Source organism: Anarhichas minor, unplaced genomic scaffold, assembly GCF_050575085.1.
Source record: "Anarhichas minor isolate MPS153535 unplaced genomic scaffold, ASM5057508v1 ptg000042l, whole genome shotgun sequence".
Lineage (NCBI taxonomy): Eukaryota > Metazoa > Chordata > Actinopteri > Perciformes > Anarhichadidae > Anarhichas > Anarhichas minor.
The window spans coordinates 8128538-8155013 of NW_027466488.1; the positions used below are offsets into that span (position 1 = coordinate 8128538).

Genomic DNA, 26476 nt, shown 5'->3' on the forward strand with positions numbered 1-26476 from the left:
ATAGTAGATCAGCTGTCTACAGTAAACTGATTACTTTGGGTGCCTATCCCTCTGGTCCTCTGGTGAGAAACCTGCTTCCTGTTCAATTTATCCATAAAGGGAAGTTAAGACTGGCTTGTACAGCACTTTGTTTTTCTTTTCATCCAGACGCCACCGTCAGCACATACACTTTCAACATGAACGACTCAACAGAGCTGTCTCCTTCAGAGGAAATGGCCCCTGAGGAGTTTGACGGCGGGACAGCAGTGGCTTGTGTGATCCTGGGCCTGTCCTTCCTGGTGGGAGCTCCGGGGAACCTGCTGGTGATCTGGACTATCCTGAGACACGTCAAGCAGCGTTCCCACACTGTGGTGCTCATCCTGCACCTGGCTGTTGCAGACCTGCTGGTCCTCATCACCCTGCCTCTATGGATCTACTCCCTGGTACACACCTGGGTGCTTGGAGAAGCCCTTTGCAAGGCTTTGGTGTACATTGTCAGTGTGTGCATGTTCAGCAGCATTTTCTTCATCACCCTTATGAGCGCGGAGCGCTATTTAGCAATCTGTCATCCATTTGTGATGATGCGCTGGAAGACTAAGAGTGCTATGAACAGATGTCTGGTACTTTTGTGGCTCCTTGCTTTGCTTCTGGGAGGGCCTTCTGTGGTGACCCAGCCTTTGGATGAAAGTAATGGAACTGAGCAGTGTTTTATTCATGAAGTCACCTCTGTGACTCAAGCAATCATCTTGTTATGTCTGGAGACCTTGTGGGGCTTTGTAATTCCCTTTATCATTCTCAGTATATGTTACTCTCTAGTAGCTGCCCAGCTCAGGAAAATGAATTTCAACTCAAAGCCTAAATCCATGGTTCTTGTTCACGCTGTGGTGATAGCTTTCACACTGTGCTGGTTGCCGTACCATATCATCAACATTATTGATCTGGTTTGCATTCTAGGATCAGGCACCGAACGTGAATGTGTGCCGGAGAGTGTTGTCTTCAGCTCTGGTGCTCTTGTTTTCATCAGCAGTTCAGTGAATCCTGTATTATACGCCCTCTTCGCAAGGAACTTGCAAGGGAGTTTAGAGCAGTCTCGACTGGTCAGGCTGTTCAAGGAAATGGCCACGCACACCAACAAACTCAGGGATCCGGTAGTACAACAGCAGACTGGACAGAGGGCAGCAAATACACAGATAGAGCTGATGTCTGATTGTGAAAAAAAAACCTGTGATGACGGGGAAATGTGACATTTGTCTTCTGTGGTTAATTAAGGGACTGTACTTTATTATGAAGACCTATATATACGATCTAAGGCTTTGAAAGCCTGTATATGTACAATAGTGCTGACAGTGGTAATGTGTTGTGATTCATGTCACCGTACCCTCCTGTCTTTGTTTTCACATTGACCCTTGGATGCCACTGCAAGCCAACACATGATCGCAATCTTTATTATGTTTCTCAATTTTGGTGATAATTTATTGCTGTACAGTTTAAAAGTTTGAAAACTTAAAAAGTTGATACACTCCTGCATTGTGTCATGTGTTTTGTGTGTTACAATTAAAGAGGCATCTGTTCTCTGACATGAAAAATGCAATGTAATACATCTAGATGGATGAGCCTGGAAACTGCTACAATAATTACATTTTTTGTTGATTATTAAAATGTAATTAGTTTATCATTCTCTCTTTTTGATTTAACTTAGAACAACTTGATTCCCTGCCTCTTTGGGGAAAATATGCCCTAGCAATGGCAGTTAAGGTAAATAAAGACTCTATATGCTAAACTAAAGTGTATTCTATATGTCCTTCAAAACAATACTGTGATATTTCATACTGAATGTGGAGCAATTACTCCCCATAACTAATATCCACAGTTGCAAACCAATCATGCTCCCATTTAAAATCAAATACTCTTTCACACAAAACAGGACAAGCTATGAAAAACATAATTTCAGTAAATCTGTCCGGCCTGATCATGGAAGTTACCTCAAATAGATTCTCCTTAAATTGCCTCTGTTAATGTTATTGTATACATGGAGTTGCTCCCACATTTACTCTCTAAAGGAGCATCATTTTCTAAGATTATTTCAGTTTGTCTTTGCAGGTTCTTTAACTTATTTGATGCTCTTATACCTACTTTTAATCCATGACATGAGGTGACAAATGGACTTATGACGCATACATGAATCATCTCTCTATGTCTCAAATAGCCCTGTGAGGAAACCCTTTCCTGTCTATTTTCAAAGGGAAGTGAACACTGGCTTGTTCAGCACTTTGTTTTTCTTTTCATCCAGACGCCACCATCAGCACATACACTTGCAGCATGAACTACTCAACTGAGCTGTCTCCTTCAGAGGAAATGGCCCCTGAGGAGTTTGACGGCGGGACAGCAGTGGCTTGTGTGATCCTGGGCCTGTCCTTCCTGGTGGGAGCTCCGGGGAACCTGCTGGTGATCTGGACTATCCTGAGACACGTCAAGCAGCGTTCCCACACTGTGGTGCTCATCCTGCACCTGGCTGTTGCAGACCTGCTGGTCCTCATCACCCTGCCTATATGGATCTACTCCCTGGCCCACTCCTGGGTGTTTGGAGAAGCCTCCTGCAAAGCCATGGTGTTCATGATCAACGCCTGCATGTACAGCAGTGTTTTCCTCATTACCCTCATGAGCGTGGAGCGCTTTGTGGCCGTGCGCTATCCCTTTCTCTCAGCTGGCTGGAAGAGGAAAAAAGCTTTGAATAAAGTTCTGCTGGCTCTGTGGACTGCAGCATTCTTGTTCAGCATACCTGTCATCCCAACTCAGATTGTAGGGACGGATTCTGGCGAGGAGCACTGTCTGTACCGCTTTTACACTTCTACGACCCAGGAGCTGGTGTGTGTGCTTCTCGAGACACTGGTGGGCTACATATTACCCTTCTTCATCCTCGTGGTCTGCTATGGTTGCCTGTGCAGCCGGATTACTCAGATGACTTTCAAGTCTAAGCGCAAGTCCACAGTCCTTATTGCCAGTGTGGTGGTTGTGTTTGCCATTTGCTGGACGCCTCATCACATAGGAAACGTCCTCTCACTCATCATCCTGGCCACTGTAGACTCACTCCCCGACGCAGCAGACAACCTGGAGAACGTCAGGAGCACCATGACCTTCATCGCTGGAGCCATGGTCTTCATCAGCAGCACTGTTAACCCCATCCTCTACATGTTCGCTGCTCGCTCCTTCAGGAGCTCCTTGAGCGACACCGGCATCCAGAAGCTCTTCCGCCACATCTCCAGCACCTCCCCAGGTGAGGGCAATAAAGAGTTGTCCTTCGTGTCCAAGAGGCAGAGCAATCAGACCAGCAGTTCTCAGTGTGTGTCGGAGTCAAAAGACCAAATGGACATATTAATAAAAATGTGTGAAAATAATCCATCCTGATATTGAAATTCTATGTAATGTCTGTCATGTGTATACTGTTAGTATTTTTATAGAAGAATTTTGTATGAAACTAAAACACAGAAAAACAGGAAGTCAGAGTTTACTTGGCCAACTCTGTAAATTACCTATTTTACTTGTTCTGTTTTAAAAAGTTATGTTGTTTCTTTTTTAAATTGTGGCCATATATTTATAAATATGACATATATTATGTACTTAGATAAATGCCATATAGTACAATACATCAATGAAAAGTTTTTATGTTATTTTATAATTTTGTTGATGCCGATAGAATGGAAATGTCATTGATTAGGTATAATTGATTTTGTAAAATATTTCTTTAAATGCCTGTAAATGTGGGAACAGACACAGTAGGTTAATCCATCTGGTAATCCAGTGTTTGTGTCCGCCACTTCTTACTTCTACACTTTTGCTACAGAGAAATATTTCACTTACAGCTTATGTCTCAATTCGAGATACGACTTTAGGAAGTTTTCTCGTTCTGTGTTGGGAAACATCTGTGATACGGTCTGATTGTGAACTAATAAAACTGTTGCTCAATTTACTCAATGTGTTTTCTTAATCATAGAATCCACAGCTTACAACAAAAATATTTTCTCTCCTGACGAAATGCCAAAGAATTGTCCTGGTATCCCACTAAAAACAACAGTCGTGCTTTCAACTTCCTCTAGATGAAAAGATTGCAAAATGAATAACTGCATGTTCCGTTTGTCAAGCAGCAAAAAGCGGAATCATGTCTAAACTTTGTCACAAGCTTATAAAGAACGAACAAACTTTTAAAAAACAAGAACACTCTTATCAAACATTTTTAGTTTGTCTGCTGCCTTTTGCTCTCGCCAACTGGCACAACCAGTAGATGACAGTGGCACTGTGTTTTTAATAATTGGGTTTTGACATAATTTCAGTGTGGTGTCATAATTACAGTCACATTTGAATTTCCTTATCTTATTGCATGTGTTAATTATATCGAGGGAATAGTCAAGATGAAACTGTGTTTACAGTGCTGCCTTGCTTCATACACCGTACAAAGATGTCTAACCTGCGTTTATGATCAGCTGCTGCGCTACAGCAGTTACAGTGGAAGGAACACCTTTTCTATATATTTTACAAAATTGGTCAAATGGATGATAGTAAATATAAGAATTCACTTTGCGCTTGATGTCTAAAATTGATTTTACTTTGATGGGACTCAAAACTGTTTCAAGTTTTCTGAGACGTAGATTTTGGCATAAAGGGGACAACAAATGTCAAGTTTTGAAGAAAAAGAATTAAGATGCCATACTAAAGATTTTCCCATGGGATGTCATTTGTATGTGCCAGATTGTATAAGATGGCTCAGTTGGATATAGATGTATACTGAGGGTTGAGTAACCCCACTGTGACAGTGCTCATTACCTCTTTGGTCAAAGGTTCTTTGAATATTAGTGAGTCAAGATTATTTCAACTGTGACAGTGGAAAACTACTGAGGGCAATGGGTGTGACAAAAAATACGCTCAGGATGGAATCACACAAGAAAACATAGCTGACTCTGAGACAAGCTAGACCTTTTCTCACAGAATGGGGAAGCGGCACATATATGACACATCAGCAGTATGTCGTATGTGCCTAATGTTGCCTTTCATTAGCAGTAGATATACGCAATTTGTGAGCGAGAGATAAACACTTCTGCTTTAAACATTTTCTCAAAGACAAACACAGGTGTTTGTAAGTAAAAGTCTTCAAAAAAAAGTTTGATGTACTTGCAGTTATGCCAATTAGTTTGTGTTCAAGGTTTTTAAACACTTAACAAAAAAGACATTTTATAAATGTCTGCAACATTGTATTATCAGATTGAGCATCACTATAAAAACAAACGGATAAAATATGTTCAGAATATGGCAACGGCAGCTGATTTGAGTTTGATAGAATATTTTTGTGGTTAAGTCAAAAAGGGCACAAGTGAGCTTAGAGCAGACCAAACCCCACTTTCACGCCTCTCGGTTTTCTTTATATTACATATATAAAGAAAACTTTATATAACATTTCAGTGGTGCACTTTAGGCACTGCAAGTATCTCACTGGGAGCTTTCATTTGATATTTAATGCTCACATTAGTCAACATCATTTATTGTTTGGTTTTATACACAGATCTAAATTCAAGTGTCAAACTTGCAACAAAAGAAACAAATATCTCCTCTGCCACCAGAAGTTGACTTAGCCTTGTTTGGGCCAGTATTGCACTCTGGGTACTGTAGGCACAGCAAAGGGGGGGGGGGGGGGGACAAACTAAGACAGCTGTCAGTAGGCCTGTCACAGGAAAAACTCATGCAGCTTTTACACAGTACTCTGGTCATAAGCAGGAATTAATGCAGCTATAGACTGGAAACCAAAACGGAAAAGATCTAGTAGCTGCGGTCGGTCATTAGAAAAAGATATGACTTTGTCCTTAATATTTGATAACATCATCTCCAAAAACATTGTACGGAAATGGGATCAATAAAAATAGAATCGATTTGTCATACTCTGTTAAAGACACTTGGTCACTTAACTCTTTGGAACAAATAAATCTGTAGTGCTTGGAAAATATCTAAATGGGACGACATGCTGCATGTCACACAAATGCTTTTTACAGAAAAAAATAGTTACAAATGAGATGGTACACTGGCACATCTGTGGTGTTGCTGTAGTATTAATCAACAGTCTCTGCAGGTTAGTTCAAATGAATCCACGACAGTTGAGAAGTACCGCAAGTCTTTATATGGCTTCTTTCTCTCTCTTCTAATGGCACCACTACACTTTTGGAGACCATCAACTCAATAAACATTGTGCACGCACATATACACTTTGCATAGAGCGAACACAAAGGATCATAAACTCTGAAAAGTCAAAATCTTGTAGTGGTTAAGAGTGAAAATGATGAAATAAACAGAAAAGATTGTGTGCAGAAGTAGTTTGTACAGCCTCAAGCATTTCAGGATGAACATCTGTACAGTCGTATCGGGGGACACATCGATAAGGCATTTAAATATACATGCATATTTGTCCAGGCTCTACACCGTCTAACCAGCTATTACAGTAGACACAAACGAACAGAAATGCTGTGCGTGACATCCACAAAGTCATTAACCCAACATTAAGCTTTACCGACTTCAGCTGCTTCACCAGTGGATGTCCGAACTCAAACAGTAGCTTCAGGAATGACACAGCCAGCAGCGTCAGTTTTGTGTTAATAATTGCAGATCATGGGAAAGGAAGCGCTTCAACAGCCGTTTTTAAATGGCACTGGGATCAACTGGAAAAGCTGTTGGAGGCACTTTCGAGGAGAATGCACCTCAATGTGAGCTTAAATTAAGGGAGGAGGAGGCGAGAGATGAAGGGCTAGTGGTCAGTTACATAGGACCAAGTGGACCTGCTGGCCGTAGAAGGGGTGGTTGGAGCGCTCGGCTACGGCCCGCCTGGCGATGTCCTCACTATGGAAGGTGATCAAGGCCTCGCCGCTGCACTGGCCGCTGAAGTTGTACAAGATGAGGACGGCGTCTGGCTGGAGCTGCAGAAAAATAAATAAAAACGACACAAACACGTGAGACGATAAGTGTCACCTGTGCAGCTGCACCGTGAAAACACCAGGGGGAGCTCACAAAGCAGAGGATGAACAATGGCCTTTGAAAAGATCGCCTCATCAAACCGGTTCAGTTAGGTAGAGAGAAAGAAAAGATTAACGGGGTAGCGCTTAAAGAGCGAAAGCAGAGTACATGCTGTTCCCAGAGGACCTGAAACCCACGAGGCAGGTTGTGACGCCACACACAGTAATCATCCGTCAGTATGCATGCATCCACGGCTTGCATCAAAATAAAGCTTGATGTAAAAAAGAAAAGGTTTCCTTAAAACATGCAGATAAGAAACAACTCACTGATCACATTAGCAACGACGGCAGTAAAAATCCATTAAGTCAAAAAGTTAAGAGGATGTCGGAGCAGGAGAGAGGGAGACCATGCATTCAGGACTCATGAGGCGGTTTAGTGTCGGACGGGTGATCCTAAATCAATTCTTCTGTTAGCAGAGGCAGAACATGAACGTATGTAATCTTTCTCTGTTCAATTAAGTGAGTAGTGCTTGGTATATAAACCGTGTCGTTTGGTGAAATATAACTACAGCTAGCTTTTAACTAAACGCTTTGAGACAAACAGAGTGGTAAAACCACGTTATCTGTTAATTGTTTGTGAAGGTCTCAAGTCTCCCTAAGGAAGAGGAACACAAATAGTCTTCCCGTGACTGCAGGACATTGGTGTCTGCAGGCTCTTTATGCAACACATGAAACCAGAGTGATGTACTGGTTTCATTCCTGCTCTCGGGCTCAGGTTGTGTGAGTTGGTGAAATCCCATACGGTAATGTTCACTTTGAATGAAAACCCTGCAATCAGATTACCTGAAGATGTCTGACAATCAGACATCTTCCTGATATCGTCTTACAACCTTTCACACAACTATTTGAACATAAGATTTAGGTTTTCTATGATCTTTTCCTAAGATAACAATCATTTTTCATCTTTTTTTCAACTTAGAGCAAACTTCCTGCATAGAACATCATCTTCTGCAAATCATGCAATATGCAAAGTATCTGCAGGAGGCGAGGCTGCCACAAGTTCAAGTTGTAAAACTGAGCTGATAATCCACAACAGCAATACATTTCCCTAATATTTCATAGACTCAGCACTCCTAACAGGCATACAGGAGAGACTTCAGTCATGAGGCAGATTTGTTTGGGAAGCAGCAGGCCGACATGCCGGGTCAGGAGCGTAGAACCATGTTGGCTAGATCGGGCATTCCTGTTTAGATTGGTAGAATGTGTATAATGTGCTTACGTGTATTGATTTGTTCTCATGGAAAGAACTTACATTGGAGAGCTTATGTTGCACAAAGTATCAATAGTGGGCATAATATGTGATGTGTCAGTGCTTATTGGGCAGTTTGATGCTAGTCCATTGCTGCATGTTGTGCATAAGCCTAAACATATAGATGTGATTGAAGTGTAGGAAATGCCCCCTCTTTCCACGCTGGTTCTCTGGTCGGGTGGCTCCTCTTACCTTGGGGTGAGTCCCTAAAGACAGAGCCATTCTTTGGGCTGAATCAGACTCCTGGCCTGTTCGCTCATCTGAACCATGCTGCTGTACTCGTCAGGGGCGTACTACAGATAGCATAGTAATGAACGCACAGTCAGGGTGGGAGGCCTCCACATTGTTTCACAAATGAACAGCACACACACACACACACACACACACACACACACACACACACACACACACACACACACACACACACACACACACACACACACACACACACACACACACACACACACACACACACACACACACACACACACACACACACACACACACACAAAAAAAAAATCCTGGCTGGACAGGATACATTTGAAACAAACAGTGTGATTAAGCATAAGATTGTCTGGTAAACTACACCAGCACTTGTGTGGGAAGAGTTTTCTCACCCAGGGCCAGTGTGAGAGACGCTACTGCAGCCAGAAAAACACACACTCACTCCATTAAGGATACAGTTACGATAGTTCAGCCAACAGTCAGGTCTGGAGTCAGCTTTGCACACACACACACACTGGATGCCAGGACATTTTTTTTTTTTTTTTTTTTCAACGGTTAATAAACTCTGGCGTTACCGATTACACTGGACATTTCATATGGAAAGATAAGCTCAATGTCTGTGGAGTGCTTACTTTGATATTTAATGTGCGATGGCTGTGCGTCTGGCCTCTCCAGTTAAGCTGCGGGACCGCATGTGTCCACCTGGTGCCGCCTTCCAGCTGCGACCCCTCGATTTCATGCCGTCCTCCAAATGGCTTCATAACAAAAGTTCACAGATTGCCTCATTAATGTTATCAGGTTTCCTTTAAACAGTTGGTTTAAATATGAGTTTCCAAATAGGCACCTTTGCTGTCACGTGATCAGTGATATCTGACTCCTGCTACTCAGTGCTGCTGTTCATCGTCCGACTAACAATCAATAACAGGCGTATTTTACAAAGTAGGGTTGTTTTTTTATTTGATTAACATGAAGCTGACATTGGACCCGATATGAACTAAATGGGTTTTATTTCCATTTTAAAAAAAGCAAAACGACGGTCGGTACGGTGGCCAAGTAATGTAATCGGTGTATGCCTGTCCACCGTGTAACACCGAATACCGCGGCAAGCCTAGCATAATAACACATACACGCATGCAGTGTTCAGCATGTCAAGTTCTACAGAATGCAGGTTCTCATTTTGTGTGAATTTGATGCTGGCTACCCCCCCCCCCCACAGTAAGGCTCTCAGACACACACACAAAAACACACCAAAGTATAAGGGTTTAACCACTACTAAATGACATAAGCCGTAAAGACCAACAGCAGCCCAAATATCTGTGCCACAACACCAGTTCCACCCCTCCACCTCAACACCCCCCCCCCCCCCCCCCCTCCCCGACGTACCAAACCATCTGAAGCCACACCTGTCAGGGTTCATACCTGCTTCAGATGACTCCACCTACTTTGGAGTGCCAGCAAAAATATGGGCAGCACAGAAAAGGGAGGAGAGCACAAGTGCACACATGTCTCTTAATTAAATGTTGCAATAAAAAGCACCAATGGTAACGGGTAAATCTCTCTAGCTGCAGGGTCGAGAGCTCAGCAGTCCAACAGCTCTAGACTCTAAAATCTGGGGTTGCAGGCTGAGGGAAGAGTTCACAATCAACAAGATAAAGCTAAACACACTGTCTATTGGCATACTGGTCAGCATTTACATTTACCATCACTATCAAGTGGCTGCTGGATGGCACAACTTACTGCAACACCACAGTGGGCCTTCGCAGTTTAAATCCAAGTGTACGAGCATTTTACAAACGGAGCTAATATCACTCATACAGTTGAATAAAAACACCACGATAGGTTTTCCCTCACATCCCTAGAAAACACCTTTATTTCAGTGCAACATGTGCTGACCTGGTAGCCCTGGAAGAAGCTGAGAATGTCCTTGACTCCAGTGTTGTAGGGCAGGCCCTGCATCCTCACCAGTGCACCGTGCTGAGGCAGCACAGAAGAGGCGGTGGCTGCAGCAGGATGGGGTTGGGCTGCGACTGCTGCTGCCACTGATCCCGGTGGGGCTGCAAAGTAGCCAACTGTGGAAGGAGAAACTGGGGGGCTGGAGAGCGAGAGGGAGAGAGAGAGAGAATGTCAGGAGAAGGAGGGGAAATGTTAGACAGAACAAAAGAGGAGAGAAGTTAGAGAAGAGCAGAAGATACAAATGACCGAGTAGTCAGCTGTAGCTGATGATGTACTAACCTGGGGTAGTAAGCGGTGTAGTTCATGTTCATATTCATATACATGTGCGGCTGAGGGGGGTAGTAGGCCAGAGTGTGAGCTGGGCTGTGTGTGACCGTGTGATGTGGTCTGGGAGCAGCCAGCAGGGGGGACTGGTAGAGGGCAGCCTCGGAAAGCATGGCAGGCGGGGTGGGGAAGGCAGCATAGGCTGTGGGGGGAGATAGACCTGCAGAAACAGACAAAGAGCGTGTGGTCATTTACATGTTGTGTTCAGCGCATGCACAGTCCTGCCAGTCGTAAAGTGTAGCACAAGGAAGTAAATGGACAGCTACAACATGCTGCATGGGGATTTCAACAGTACAACTAAACTTGACAGCACCATGAGCCAACCGTGTCCTTCAGGCTGTCACACCTACAATGTAAACACACTCAAATGCCAGCAGAGATGTGTTTACATACAAACAGCCACTATCAAGCTGTGGTCTACCTCAGTGCCAACACAGGGACACTAAACACTGCTGGCCTTGTGGGGGCTCAAGTGTTTCCAGGTTAGTCCGGTTGAAGCTATATGCAAAAAGAGAGCACCGTCACTCTAATTGTAGTGGGTGAAAGGCAAAGCTACATTTCTCTGGAAACTATTAAGCAGAGATACAAATCAGTAAAGATTAGTTTATCAATGACCATTAAAAAGAAACAAAGAAAAGTAAAAATTGAAGGTACTCTCACGTGACTGACAATCCTAATCTAATCACCAAAGACAGATATGAACCATAAACAGAGTAAAGTACAGAGTTGCATTCAGTCCGGCCTCAACTGGCATCATTGTTTCAAAGGAAGGCAGAGACGTAACCGGAGTATAACTACAGACTTCTAGGATATGAAAGAGACAAAATAAGCTTGCTTGAAGCTAAATTGACTGGATGTCAGCGGAAGGATGCAGGTATGAAATATGTCCCAATAAATATACATGATATTAAACAGAAAATCCAAACATTGTCACAAATACTACCAAAAAGGCTTAATTGGTGGCTTGACAAACCATCTGGTGGAGTTCACTTACAGGGAAGCTTGCAGGGCGGAGGGGAGAGGCCGCTGCGGTTCAGGGTTCCTCCCATCAGCACAATGCTCATCTCCTCTGTGGAGCACTGGAACACTTCGACATACCGGTCCTTCATGGTCTTTTTATGGCACTTCTGGGCCACCATAAACGACTTGTCAGGGGACCTCATTTGGATGAAAGCGTCACCGGAGGGCCGACCCTGCAGAGACGACGGACAGAATGAATTAAAGACAATGAGAACAAGGATACAGCAATAGTTCAAATTCAAAGGAGGTGGCATTTTAACTGCCAAACAATAATGTCTTCGGCTAAAAGCTGGTTATGGATAGGGCAAGGATATCAAGTTAGATTCTATAGAATCTGTCACAGCTTGAGATCTTAAATACAGCTACATTTTTCCTGACTATAATGCTGCATTCGTGTGGTGGTTAGACAGCGTCAGTGTTATTTTGTCTGAAGAAAAATAAATCTGTTGGGAAAGCAATCATTGTAAAACAGTAAAGTAGGCTTCTTATCCAAGTTTCCTCTTTGTCTTTTAGCCGTTGCTATACTTGTACGACAATACTTCTCTTTTACTGTAGTGATTTCTGATAAAGAGCCGTGAAGGGGGATGACATTTATAATGGTTTTAAGAGACGGAGCTTTACAGCCTACGAGTCCCCAGCAGTCTGACCTGTTGGTTGAGGACCATGTGGACTCCATGGGGTTTGATGTCAACGGTGTGCTCTCCCATGAACTCCAGGATATCTTCAATGCCGGCAGTGTAGGGTAGGCCGCGGAGGCGGACACAGTCGCGGGTGCTGCTGGCCGCTGGAAGGTAGGGGGGCGTGGCGAGGACGGGGACAGGCATGATGGGTGAAGGGGGAAGTGTGGAGATCAGAGGCGCGGACATGTAACGGTTCAGGACCTGGCAGACAAAGAAGAGGACGTCGATGAATCAAACGTCATCACTGCTCGTTTTCTGCAAACGAAGAAAGTGTCAAAAGAAAGCTCGACTCCAATCGTTGAACTGTTCTGCATGTGTAAATTAGACAGAAAAAATAAATAAATAAATAAAAAGGATGAATCAGAGTTGATCAACGTGTTAAACATTCACAGCCAACAGGAACCAGCTGAAGGTAAACACGGTCACAGCAGTTTCTCACAGTGATTAATACTAAATATATACACGTATGCATTGCGCAATAACAATGTTATTTTCAGTTGTGCAAACTCAACCGTCTTCTGACTTAGTGGATGTCGCGACTGTTTCGTCAGAACAATGTTTTGCCACTTTTCTTCGTTGTCATGACATCAGTTCCTTACCAACCTCTCTGTTTTGGTCCGCTCATGTCGACTGGTGTCACAAATAGAAAGTGAACCTATTTATTATTTATCGATGACAAAAAGCCTTTCCCAAGAAGGAGTTTCTTTAATTGCAAGAAAATAAAATGCATAGATTTGTCAACATATTTATCATAATTATGTTTCAGAAAGTACTCAAAGGAAACATGTTTATGTCTGAAATAGAAAGCCAAAGCCACAAGATCCCCTTTTAAATTTTTCAGTCTTAATGTTATTTTGAAACAGAAATTTCAGGAACTACACAACAAACCTAAATGTACAAATCATCTTGCACACGAAACCTGGAAACTAAATCTTTCCTTTGTCCACCTCCTGTTACATAAACGACACCAATGCTATTTCTTAAATCACATCTATTTTGAAACCGTCAGCACATTTTTTTTATTTTTTTTTTCCACATCATGTCAAAAACGTACAGCTCAAAGACGTGTCCCACCCTAACAACAGAATTTACCTGTTGCACTTCAGCTGCAGTACTCCGAAACAGCTCGATATACCGCTTCCCCAGGATCTGCTTGTGCCTCTTCAGAGCGTTCTGCGCGTACTCTTCACAAGAAAAGAGCACGAAGGCGTCGCCAGTGGGCCGTCCGTCAGGGTACTTGACGAAGAGCAGACCCTCGGCATCATCTGTAACTGGGCTCTCGGGTCCGAGGAAGGACAGCACTTCCTGGGCGGTGGCGGTGAATGGCAACCCCCGCATACGGATGATCACCTGGTTCTCTTTGGACAAGAACTGGGCCACCTCGTTCGACGTACCTAGAGTCAAGAGGACAGCAGTGGTTAAACACCTGGCCATCTTAGGACCATCCCAGGGATCACAGTTCAGTGAAGCTTTCAAGATGACAACACATCACTCAGGAGAAGTGGCTAAAATCCTCTATCGGGATGCATCTTATTCTATACTGCGATATCGATATACACCATGGTTTTTCACAAAAATCTGTTAAGAACATTTTTATTGGAACAAGAAAATCTACAGCCATGCTGGCAGCTCGATGAGGCTGTAAATAGGCACAGTGGTGCATTCAGCAAAATGCTAACATCAGCATTCTAACATCAATTTCAATGGTCAATCCATCCAATAGTTGTGGAGATATCTCAGTTTGATCCAAAGAAGTGTCGTCCCAGAGCATAGAATATCCATGTATCCTGATATCTCTCAGCGCCTCTACCCTAGCTTCTCCTTCCACAGTTGCAAGCACTACCATCCAGTTTTAGGCAGCAAAGAAGTAGAACAACATCTAAAGTGCAGCGTTCTTACAGGCTAAATGGAGAGTCATACTGGCTTTGCCCAGCCAGCTGAACCAAGTCATCGCTGTATTCACTGACCCCCATCACACAATCACCTGCGTCTGTTCTCCAATCTTGTGAGACTTGCAAAAAATAAAGATATATGTTCACGCAGCCAACCCTTCAATTTGCAACTATCCCCATCTGGAGTAGTGCTGTTACACCAACTGACCCCAGGTCACAGACATGTATACAGACGGTATGTGTGCAGACAGTGCCATGACCAGTCAAGTGTTATTTCACCTGAATGGCTTTCTGTGACCGCTTTGTAACTATTGTAAAATACACAGAAGACGTAACAAATTAAACTACATGTCCAGACAACTTAAAGCATTTCGATGATCAAAATATACGATCGACTTGTCATCCAGTGATCAAGGAAATAAACGTTTTTGGATATAAAGTTCAGTGGCTCATGGTTTGTTTATTACTGCTCAACTGTTTTACTGACTAGCCGCAATTTTTGTTGTTACTTTTTAAGAGTGTATTGTGTTGTTCCTTCTACTACCAGCCAGCAGGAGACTGAAGCCCATATTTATTGTAAAAGGTCAAATTAAAACAGCTACGATACCCAATTTAATTTTCCATAACAGCAATGATGTTGACCGATACACTAAATGTTTTGCATTATATTTTCATTTACACGTTTACTGTGATCTGCATTCATTTCTTTTGATCCACGCAGCAGTCTTGTCTGCTTGAACTATTTGCTTAAAGTCCAACATGCTGTCAATCTGTACTGATCTTTACTCATCTGAATAAAGTCCACAGTCGGACTGGCGGCCGCTGCAAGTTATCTGCTCCGTGTGACTGTGTTTCTTTGTCTGCTATCTCTGTTCTGTGTGACTGGTGGCTGCTGCTCTGTGGTCCAGAGACCCCGGGCCCTGCTTTTGTCTCTTCACACCCCTTTTGTATCAACACTGAGCCGGCCCTTTTACCGACCTGCAGCCGTCTCTCCCTCGGGGGGGGAGTGCATTTCGAGGCTGAACTGAACAGGTGAGCTGCTGTTAGCCGAGAGTGAACTTTCTGTCCCACAGGCCTCTGAAAAGTTGGGCAGGGGATGAGGAGGTTAGGAAGCGATGAGGGGCGGTGGGGGGAGCGCCTCACAAAGAGTCTTTCATTAGTCCAAGATAAGCTGCTGGAGAGTCACTGGGATGAGTCAAAGACACAGGTAACAGGAGAGAGAGAGAGAGCGAGAGAGAGGGAGAGAGCCAGAGCGCAAATGAGATCCCCTGTTTTACGGTCACTGAAGAGCTGCTCTTTTACAGATGTAGGTCTTGTTTTTCCTCAAAGAAGCGGGAAGGCCATGAAATAAAAGTCTACCCCACACTAACAGGAAGCCTTTCACCATGAGTCCTCATACAAACAGTGAGAAGAGGAGAAAAAAAAAAAAAGAGATCTGAAATCTGACCTCCAGCAATCTTGAGGAATTCCTCTCCTGTGGCCTTGTAGACCTGAAAAGAAAAGAGGAAAAACTGGGTTTAGCCATGAAGAGCATTATTTAGTTTAGAAGACATTTTACAGACTCGCATCAACTACCTAAGGACTTAAAGACGGGTCTAGTGTTCAGCTGAGCATATTTTAAAAACACAGTATGAGCACGAGTTAAATGCGGAGTCTAACCTCGATGTAGCGGCTGCCCATGTGGTGCTTGTGGCGCTCCAGGGCCAGGTCTCTGTGTTCTGAGTTGATGAAGCGAACTAAGGCCTCGCCGTTCCTCCTGCCCTGAGCGTTGAGACACAGGGCCACGCCACCCCTGACACACCGGTGCACAGATACACTCATGAGTAAGAACACAGTTAATGGTGAAACTTTAACAGAGCAGAGCTCCCTTTTTTAGGGACTTTCTATCTGGCACACAGGTATAAGATTTTTTTAAATTTAATTTTATACTTAATTAAAACTATTTTTATTATACATTTTATGTAGCATCATATTTTAGCTGATAAAAGCTTAAAGCAGCTCTAATCGTAGAGTGTCCATAGTTTTCTAATAATGAGGTTTTGATGTTCAAACGACTATTCTAGCCAAAAATGCTAAGAGCCTTTAAGCCAATGACTTTAGCATTTTATACTAATCTTGGAGGGTCCCATTTGACATTTAAAAAGAGTACTTTAAATGATCTACAAACACTACAATATGTAGCTAAATCTGCACCCTGACTAACATGTTGGAAGCTTTGAATAAAAATGATAGAAATAGTGGGGCTATTGGAACATACTTGGCAATACTGAGGCCTTTAAAGAAGCGAGCAATGTCTTGGTCTGAGGACTGCCATGGGAGCCCTCGCGCTCTGATCACCGTCTCACTGTCCACCGGCTCCGTCTTGCTGCTGAAGAAGGATAAAGAGAGAACATTAACGACGTTCTGACCATTTTTAGAAAGGATGAATATTCAGAAGAGATTGTTAAAACGATGACTTATAGCTTTAAGAAAAAGCTCTATCGCTTAGTTTTCATTTGAACAGATTGTCCACTGACTGCAGACACAGAGGCCACTCACAGTAAGTGCTCAACACAGAAACACACTCCTATGATTAAATGTCGGGGGGGGGGTTGTCAAGGTGACGGGCTTTTGACTGGCTGAGAGCAGCAGGATTTGGTGTTCTGCTACCAGATAGCCAGGTAAGCACTCGATGGCACAGTTGGACCGCTTTAAAGACAGACTTGTGATTTCCTTGTTGCTGTAATCAATGCTAAGGGCCCCGGGTTCTGAGAGCCGAATGTGGCTGGAGGAGGGTTAACGGTCTGTGAGCAGCAGACAGGTGTGGTGGGGACAAAGAGTGAGATACATGTGCATCTAACGAAAAATTCATACATACCATGTGCCGGAATCAAACTTGTACTTCACGGTTTCAACACATGAGAACTCGTGGTCTGAAAAATAAAAAATAAAGAGTGTATGAGTGGTCTCTTTACTGTAGTGAACAGGTTCACCCTTCCGAGCAGTGCGTGTTTTAGGCTATGTGCATTCCTGTTACTTGTTACACCCAAAGACATACTTGGCTGTTATTAAAGGGGCAGCGCTAGAGGCAACATTCAAGATGGTCTGATTAAAGGTTGATTTATGTGCACTGCAACATATCCATACTGCAGTAAATCATCTACAGTAGTATTGAATTGTGAAGTATAAGCATTTCTGGGTGGTTAACTAGCAATAATACGATCAAAATATTCTTCTATGATCAACAATCTACCACATGCTCAAGTTAAAAAGTGTTCTCTGTGTAAACATTTAGAGTTTATTCCAGTTTCCATACAACTTTAAAAAAGGCAAGACGGTTGTGGTACAAGACAAAGACTTCAAAGTGCTGATTCTATAAAACAAAACCATCAGCGGCAAACAGTGCACGCTACTTCTGTGGTGGCCATATGCATTTCTCCGCACATTTCAGGATTTTAAGTTCCCCTCGGATCATTTCAGTTACAACGTGTGGCGGTTTGCTTACTGTGAGGCTCAGCCAGGATGTGGAGTATCAGCTGCGCCATGCTGCTCACCTCCATCCCCCCCATCGACTGCTCTGACACAGCAGGGAGACCAACATCTACACACATCGTTAAGGACATTGACCTGTTTAAGCGGCCTGTTATTTCCACTTTGCTAACGTGTCGTGCTGCAAGGATTCTGTGCCAACTTCCTTACACCAGAAAATCTAAATTTGCAAAGAAATACCTATAAACTCTGTAAATACATTAACACCATCACTGCATTTGCACTGACAAAGAGCATTTACAACATAGAGTGTTAATTAAATGTGACGAATAGTGAAGGATACATTCCAACATGGAGGCGGGTGTGAGCTTCTGCACAGGGCTGGCATTGGGGCAGCATTTGTGAAACTCTTTCTTCACATCCACAAATGAAAAGAAACATTGAGGAAGGACAAGATTCTGAAAAAGAAGAAACAAAGGACAAAGTATTCAGTATGACGTATTAGACACATCACAAACAGCCAGGGGACAAAGAGATGAAAGAGAGAGAATGTACACGGCGACACTATCTTGTGTCAGAGTTATAACCAGGAACACGAAAAGGAGGAAAGGATTCATTACTTCTTAATGCGAGTCAATGCCCACATTCATGAGGGAAAGAAATCCGACCCGTGAAGCTTATCGCATTTAACTCCAGCACATTTCTAGAAATGAACTAGTATACGTTTAAGGTTTCCACATGGGACACGAGGATTTAACTTGAGCCATGAGCAGAGAAAGCCCTAACTGACATGCTAGTGCTCTGCAGTTAGCAATAAATAAGGAAATCATCTGGTGGAAACATGCATATTTAAGACTTTCTTTCCCGTTTAACAAAGCAGCAGTAGCAGTGTGAGTCCTTACCTTTTTGGAAGCCTCGGGGTGGAGGGCCTGTCGGATGACCAGAGGACTGTCGACACAAAGTGTGAAAGAGCTTCTGCCGAGGCATTTCACTTCTGATGACACCGACTGCTGGAACTGCACAATGAAACAGAGAGGAAGGAGAAAGGAAAATTAAACATGGATTTTATCAGAGGAATATTTAATAATTGTACCCATCACAGGAAGGCAGGACAGTCAATATTAAATGTGAACATAACGTATCCAAAAGTATCTTTATTTTGGATTATTTCACTCCAATTCTTAAACATCTAGTGACCTAATAAATGGGTCAACTATGGTCCAACTCGCTGTTGGTCAAACTGCACCAACTATAATATAGACTTTAATCCAAAGGCAGACAAGTGAAGGTGGTGTTGTGTCTGACATTTGGCTGTGTGTTTGTTCGTCATTAGGAACGAGGCTTGTCGAACAGGTTTTAGTGTTTGCCTAGCGAGGGAGGGAGCAGACGAAGGAGAGGAATGATCACACCACTGATCACAGTTTTCTCTCAGCACAACCAACAGACACAGGCAGATGAGAGGGGAAAACAACCCGTACAAGCTCAACCTGCCCGCCTCCATTTTACATCAACTCTGATGGTTCCTAAATACCAGCAACTCCCCCATATGTACATGTTTATTTAGAACTACATTCAATGAGCCCCAGTCCTGGTGTTGTGTCAACCTGTTGTTAGCAGCATTCAACTGTCAACAGAGGCCATCACCTCAATATCAACTGGTGAGGTCAGAGGACTCATTTTTGAGAATGTTTTACATCATTTTCTGATTGTAAATTACTAATCTTCAAGGAAAGTCAAGTAAACAGAAAAACGGTGTTATAGCTTATTTGGAGAAGATGTGGGGACCATAAATGGAGCATCTCATCCCCATCAGATTGTTTTGCATAAGTTCTGAAAGCGTATCGACTTCAATGTTGCTCGTATTCATTTGCTGTTCAATGTTCCCATGCAAGACGGAGACTCTTTCGCCTCCAGAAAGTTAGTAGTTTTTCCTTTGTTCTCCCCTGAATCCTCAAAGTCACCCATCTCACAGCAAAATTAGACTGTCTGGGTGTGAGGCCAGCAAAAAACCCCAATGGCCACTGGCTATGTATGATGATCTCCAGACAGTGAGAAAGTATTAGAGGTGCGTGTTGAAGCATGCAGGGCTAACCAGCTGCTGACAAGGGAACAAGGGCTACTGGGTTCATGGGCCCCCTGAAAATGGCCAGCTGGGATTCTCACATCGACGACTCTTTCAGGATTCTGTACAGCCACCTCAATAAAAGACCACTGGTCGCTTAACTAATGAAGAAAAAAAAAAAATTATACATAAAAGTTACACTGATGAAGAGTTAAGTCGAAATTCGTTGGACAGCCATGATTTAATAAACACATTTTAAACGTTTCAAGTATGAGCTGGACGGTGTGTTTATTTGTACTTGACTGCTTTCCCCAAACTTGAAGAGCACCTGATTTTTAACCAAACGCCCTCTGTAGCAGGAACTACACGTCCTACAATAACACACATTTCAGACTGGAAACACCAAGTTATAAGACGGTGTGGATGCTGTTGAATAAGTGAATGCTGGCGTGGTGGCCTGGACCTGAAACAGGAGTTATGAATTGACATGGCCGCCGTGGATACACAACGGTGTATATTTGGATGCCAGATTCGCTGTGTTGGCCGTTACTCTAATCCCAGAGATAATAGACTTCTTTATTCAGGGCGGTAACTATAAACTGTGCATGAGAACAATAGGTCAACAGGTACATTTTGGTGAAAGGATGCACCACATTCTCAGCTGTGTATGCAACCACAACATTATGCTTCACTAAAAAGGTGGAACCCAGAAACGATTTCTGAAACAAACGCAGACAGAGGACAGATCTATTTCAGGCGCTTTGATTATCACACAGTAGAATTAACTCTCCGGAAGGTCTTGGCAACATCAGATCTACCCGCCCCTTCATGCTTTGATCTACGTCTAGTCCAATTAGCATGTTATCCTGCTGATGTCACCGAACTGCCCCGAGTACAGACCACAGTATCGACATAGCACCTCAGCAGCACACCTTGTATTAAAGCCACCGATGGAGTTTTAAGAGTCAAAGAAAGAGTCAAACAAGAGGGGGAAAAGGACACAATTGAGGAATTTAAAGTCCTTGCATTTTAATTCCCTCATTCATTGAATGGGCCTAGTCTTCTTTTTTTTTTCTCAGTGAGTTGCATGGTTCTGAATGCTCACAACACCAATAAAACAAAAGCAGTTATCTTCTTTCATCCAACGCAACAGTAAAGTTCAAAACTATGACACTCCGCTGTTGCGTAGATGAATCAAGCAGCACATTTGAAGCACAGCCATACTGCACAATTCCATATTTACAGTGATAACAGGACTTAATGTTTGCTCATAGCTATGCAGCTCTACCGTGGCCAATTACTAAAGCCGGATTACTGAGAGAAAAGCAAATGTTTTTAGATGACGTAGCGGCACGCCCCACTCCTCGTCTCCACTGTGTCAAAACCGCGGTTTAAATTGAGCAAACAAGCCGAACAGAAGACAAATCTCACAGTGACAACAGATCGGTAAAGACAACAGGCCAATGAGCCAAACTCATGACCAGACCACAGAGGAAAATGTCAGCTACATTTCATTTTCAATGAGCACGATCTACTCTCTGTATAGCAGTAGGTAGAGTCCTTTACGTTAAAGGGTTAAGTGTTCCACTTCTCCTCAAGGATTTTCTGTTATCGATTCTTTGCAACAATGATTTGGTTCCTAGGATACAATCGTCTTACTGGCATGCTTGACTCTGCTGTCAGAAACTGGCTGCCAAATTTTAACACATCCAACTTTCTCTATGATAATGTAATCTTACTATAAAAAAGTGATTTATTTGAGTTCAATCCAAAATCAGCATGTGTTTTCCGTTTCATTATTTTAGGACCCACACATACACTCTTAAAACCAACTTTCAGTCTCACTACAGCCTCTGAAAGGCTTCTCCACAGATGAGGGGGAGGAAGTGGCCTTTGAACACGGTCCTATCAGTCTGCTCTGCAGTCCGACTGTTTGCATGCAGAGGTGAGGTGGCTCAAGCTAATTCCGATAAGAGCAGCAGGGAGTGTCAGGGCAGTCCCTGTGGAAACTGTTTCTCACACACACACACACACACACACACACACACACACACACACACACACACACACACACACACACACACACACACACACACACACACACACACACACACACACACACACACACACACACACACACACACACACACACTTTAGAGCTGTACGTTGCTTACATTCAGAATCATTTCTAAATGGGCAAAAACCAACACGGATCAAAGACAAACGAGTAAATAACAAATCCCCCTTTTTAAATCGCTGGCCATGTGTATTTCTAACAAGTTGACATTGTGAGCATGTGCACCACAATTCAAAGGGCTTTACAATCTGCACAACATACGACATCCTCTGTCCCAGGACCCTTTCATCAGAACGGGGAAACCCCCCCCCCCAAAAAACAAAAAACTTTTACAGGAAGAAAAAAGTAAGAAACCTTTGGAGAGCAACAGACTAGGGATCCGTCTCCCAGGATGGACTAAAGTGCAATAGATGTGTGCAGAGTGAACACTGCAGATGATATAAAAGATTCATATAATGAGAGTAGTAAGCAGAAAGATGATGAAAAACATTACGACTACTAGGTCCACAAGACCAAGCATAGGGAAAAATAATCAGCTTTTTCTGCTCCAAACTATCGATACGATATCAGCCTTTAAAAATCCACTATCAGTCGATAGACACACCAACCAAATCAGTAACTTAACTCAATGCTGAAGCCAGTAGTCAGTATTTCTGACTGTGGTCTAAAGCAGTTAAAAAACAGTGCAACAACAACAACAACACATGCAGCTCCCAACAGGCTGTGACATGCCGTCAGTGTCCATGACTAAAGCCACGCCTGTACAGTCAGCTGCAGCCTGACGACAGCCAAAACATCCATCAGCTCACTACCAGGAAGTGAATTAAACTGCAGGCATGACACACTCACACACACCAGAATGTGTCCCAGCTATGGTCATAAACACAGACGCACAAGTTCTAGCATGTCATCTATAGCTATCATCCAACACATTCATCTGTTCTGACAGAGCCCTGACACATGTGATTTAGCAGTTATATATATATATATATATTTTTTTTTTTTTTTTTTTTTTTTGGGTCTATTCACATGTATAATAATAGTTTCAGATAGATTAGATATTTTTTCCAGAACTGCTGAGCTTGCTGATCCCAATAGGGGGCTTGAAAGATAAAACAAATTGTGAATTTTCTAAAAAACTAAAATTGAATATCAATGGGTTGTTCTTGGATTTGGTCGCCTGCCATGTCTGAATGTGGCTCAACATGGAAATTGGCAAATCGTTGCTCTTGCTCAGCGATTCATAAATATAGTGTGTCAGATTTTATAGTGGATCAGTTTGTGTGTAAGGAAAAAGCATTATATGTCAGAAGCCCAATTGACAAAAGCATGTGTACCAGAACTCATGAAAACAAATAGTGCTTTCACAATCGCAATGTCACAGAGTTTAGCTGCCAATTTGTATTGAAGCAATGTGTAAAAAAAAAAACCCTGCTAATCTCTTTAACCTTCCCTCTCGTTATGAATCTTTCACCAAAGAAAACCTACGGATGTCCTTGACGACACAGGTCGATACGACAAGCCCACCAAGAAGAAGCAACTACTTGTTTTTATCTTTGGAAAAGTTAGAATGGGACACACTACTATAAAACTATCTTGATAAAATGTCTATTTACTTTACTTCTCTGTATCAACAAGGACAAAACTAATCCAGAACGACCAACAGAGAAAGTAACTGATGACACAATGGTATGACCAGAACGGACTGATTGCTTGGGTTAATATTTGAAGCTTCAGCACACAAACTAACCTACAGTGGAGCTGAAGTGTTAACAGCATGAGGCACAAAGGGCTTCAGCTTTTGGATCAAACTCCACTGAAATGTAAACTGTGTTGAGCTATGCATCGAGTGTCATAAACCCAGCAGCAGCGCTGCAAAATAGCCCCAGAAAGAACATGAAGAAAACAATTGATTACTCCAACCTGCGTGGTATTTTAGACCACAGCAGCGCTACCGTTAACCCAAACACGCTAGTCCGGCATGGTAATGACATAATAGAGGGATGGGGAAAGGTGCAACCAGTGCAAACAAACACTCTTGAGGCGGCGGTTGAAAAACATGTTTGGCAACACTTCTGTTGAAACACACCTCCAAACAGGGAGGAACCAGCAAGCGGATTGTCGTGTCGGTCATAAAGAAGCGAGCTGAGGATGAAGCTTAAGATCCGAAAGCCTCTCCCGTCTGTCCCTCAGCCTAAAACAGAGGTGCGGTCCCAGGTAAACATTCCGCCTTCCAGATGTCTGCAGCGAGCATCAGGCCAAGACAAGACAAGACCTGCGACTCCTCCTTATCTGCAGATGCCCCAGGCTCTGCCCGTCCCCGTCCCCCCCCTTAGCTTCTACAAACTGTCAGCAGAGTTTAACTGTCAGGGCCAAACCAATGTCATGTCTCAACCAGGTGGAAGGCCATTATTTCTAAAGGGCATCAGGGGAAATGTGACACACCTCACATTAACTTACAGCTCAAAACCCAGAGTTAGGCTTGTCACGTCTCATCTCGCTCTGGGCATAAACCGTCAGGAGGAAAGTTGCCCGAGTTTAATTAACTTCTGAATTTCATTTCTCACCATGTTACTGAGGGATGAGAGATTTTAGGAGCTGTTGTGGTTATTTTCATTCCTTATAAATTCAGTACACCAGTTAAGAGATTTCAAACGTGGTGTACGGCCTTACAAGGCCTGTCGTACAAGGGAAAGGGTTTTTTGGGCCGGCAGTAGCTCAGTCTTTGGGGACTCGAGGGTGGCCGGTTCAACGCCAGGAATGAAGTGAGGACTGGTAGCTGGAGAGATGGCAGTTCACCTCCTGAGTAGGGCTGGACGACACGGACACGATATCATATCTCGATGGCGATAAATATCATTATACGGCATTTTTTTCTGGTAATCCAATAAATGAATGGTCTACAATGAAATACCCACATGGTTTTGTGAACTATTGACAATTAAAAATAGTTTTTTTTAATCTAATAAAGAACTTTAGTGCAAAATAATCTGTTCGTTAGTATGAGTTTGTTATTATAAATTTAGACGACAAACTGTGCATCACGATATACGATATGATTCAAGATGATAAATTATCAAATGGAATTATTGTCCAGTCCTACACCTACCGAGGGGCCCTTAAGCAAGGCGCCCGGCTATGGCCGCCCCATCACTCACTCATCTCGCCACAACAATAAAGCAGGTCTATAGGCCCTGTGTGCCTGTTTATGTGCAACAAAGGATTGCATTTCTCTAAAAAAGGTATTGATAAAAGTAAAACCTTCTTCTTAAATATTCCTCATGGAGAATTGCACCTCCCATTCACGTTACCGGTGAGACTCACCTGTTGCAGAACTTTGTCCAGCGGCTCAGCTTTGAGGATGTCGTCCACAGTCAGCCCCGTCTCCTCTTTACACGGATCCGTCAGCTCCAACGTGTCTGGCTTCACGAGACATCTGTGAAGCTTCCCGACCTGTGGACGGATTTAACGGTTCATGGCGCAGAATACAGCGTGAAACATGCTTCTTTTAAAAATATATATATGGCAAATTACAGACTAATACACCCACATTCAAGAAATTAACTGTTTGTATCAAGAAGCTGACATGCCAAACCAAAACGGTGTTTTTTTTCTCCATGCAGGTGAAGATACAGACCTCACCTGCTGGTTAAATTTTGGTCGCACACCTGTAAAAAGGTGAGCTAACGAGGTGGCTGGACGGAGAATTGTACGTAGCGTTAGCTAAGCATTGGAGAAAAGGGATTCAGGGAGCACACCATGTTGATTTAAATGTCAAACAAACTGTTCCACTACAAGTAGACACTATGCCACAAACACTCTGGGTACACAACGAACGAACGGGTCAGAAAGGTCCGTACCTTTTTCTCATGTAGATCCACAATTTGCCACACCAAGAGAATTATTTCCCTCTCATCCGAACCCAGTTTACCCCCATTTGCACCAGCTGTTGCCCCAAAGAACACCACCAGAGTATCACTGTGCGAAGCCATCAGGGACCACAAGGGTAAAAACTACAATTAAAGCAAAGATTAAAATAAAAACAACACGAGGGTTCACCTTGTTCCAAGTGATAAGAAGAGCGAACAAAAGGGCTGGAAACTCAATTGAGGTAAACGGAGAGAGAGAGAGAAAAAAAAAAAAAAAAAGAGGTGGGAGATTATTTTCAGAGGAGCCACGAAAGAGTTTGCGGTCAGAGACTCTACCTGTTGAAGTACTTGAGTGTGTTCTATCCAGAGATACTGGTTTAACTGGTAAAGAAGGGTGCAAATCCGTGTTTCTTTCACACGAACTCCATAACAAGCCCTGGAGTTTTTTTTTTTCCCTCCTCTCCTTTCTATTTTTTTCCCTGAGTTACCTGTGTGGCTCGTCCTCCGCGCGAGGAGAGCTCAACGGGCCTCTTCTATTGGCTGGTTTGGAAAGGTGAGGGTGGGAGGCTGTGGCGGGTGCTGTGGTCTCATTGGTCAGATCTGTTGAATCAGGAAGTAGTCTGGCAAAACTG

The 26476-nt window shown here is 43.2% G+C and overlaps 3 protein-coding genes across 4 annotated transcripts; 2 read left to right on the forward strand and 1 right to left on the reverse strand.

Moving 5' to 3' along the window:
* The first annotated feature begins 37 nt into the window (after positions 1-37).
* LOC142970111 (leukotriene B4 receptor 1-like) lies at positions 38-1703 on the forward strand. The gene has a single exon (XM_076110276.1). It carries the CDS (start codon positions 177-179, stop codon positions 1221-1223), a length of 1047 nt encoding a protein of 348 aa, XP_075966391.1. The 5' UTR covers positions 38-176; the 3' UTR covers positions 1224-1703.
* Positions 1704-2276: 573 nt separating this feature from the next.
* LOC142969949 (leukotriene B4 receptor 1-like) lies at positions 2277-3946 on the forward strand. Its single transcript, XM_076110078.1, has one exon. It carries the CDS (start codon positions 2299-2301, stop codon positions 3382-3384), a length of 1086 nt encoding a protein of 361 aa, XP_075966193.1. The 5' UTR covers positions 2277-2298; the 3' UTR covers positions 3385-3946.
* Positions 3947-6767: 2821 nt separating this feature from the next.
* On the reverse strand, positions 6768-26107 carry esrp2 (epithelial splicing regulatory protein 2). 2 transcript variants are annotated; one of them, XM_076110091.1, is made up of 15 exons: positions 25836-26107; positions 25300-25428; positions 18739-18852; positions 18180-18294; positions 17853-17948; positions 17226-17280; positions 16626-16736; positions 16028-16160; positions 15816-15858; positions 13569-13870; positions 12444-12677; positions 11771-11969; positions 10732-10936; positions 10393-10591; positions 6768-6929 (listed from the first exon to the last, which is right to left on the reverse strand). In XM_076110091.1, exons 1-15 carry the CDS (start codon positions 25965-25967, stop codon positions 6768-6770), a joined length of 2229 nt encoding a protein of 742 aa, XP_075966206.1. In that variant the 5' UTR covers positions 25968-26107. The 2 variants fall into 2 exon arrangements, with proteins under 2 accessions (XP_075966206.1, XP_075966207.1); XM_076110092.1 differs by lacking the exon at positions 6768-6929 and adding an exon at positions 8481-8567.
* Between the last annotated feature and the right edge of the window lie 369 nt (positions 26108-26476).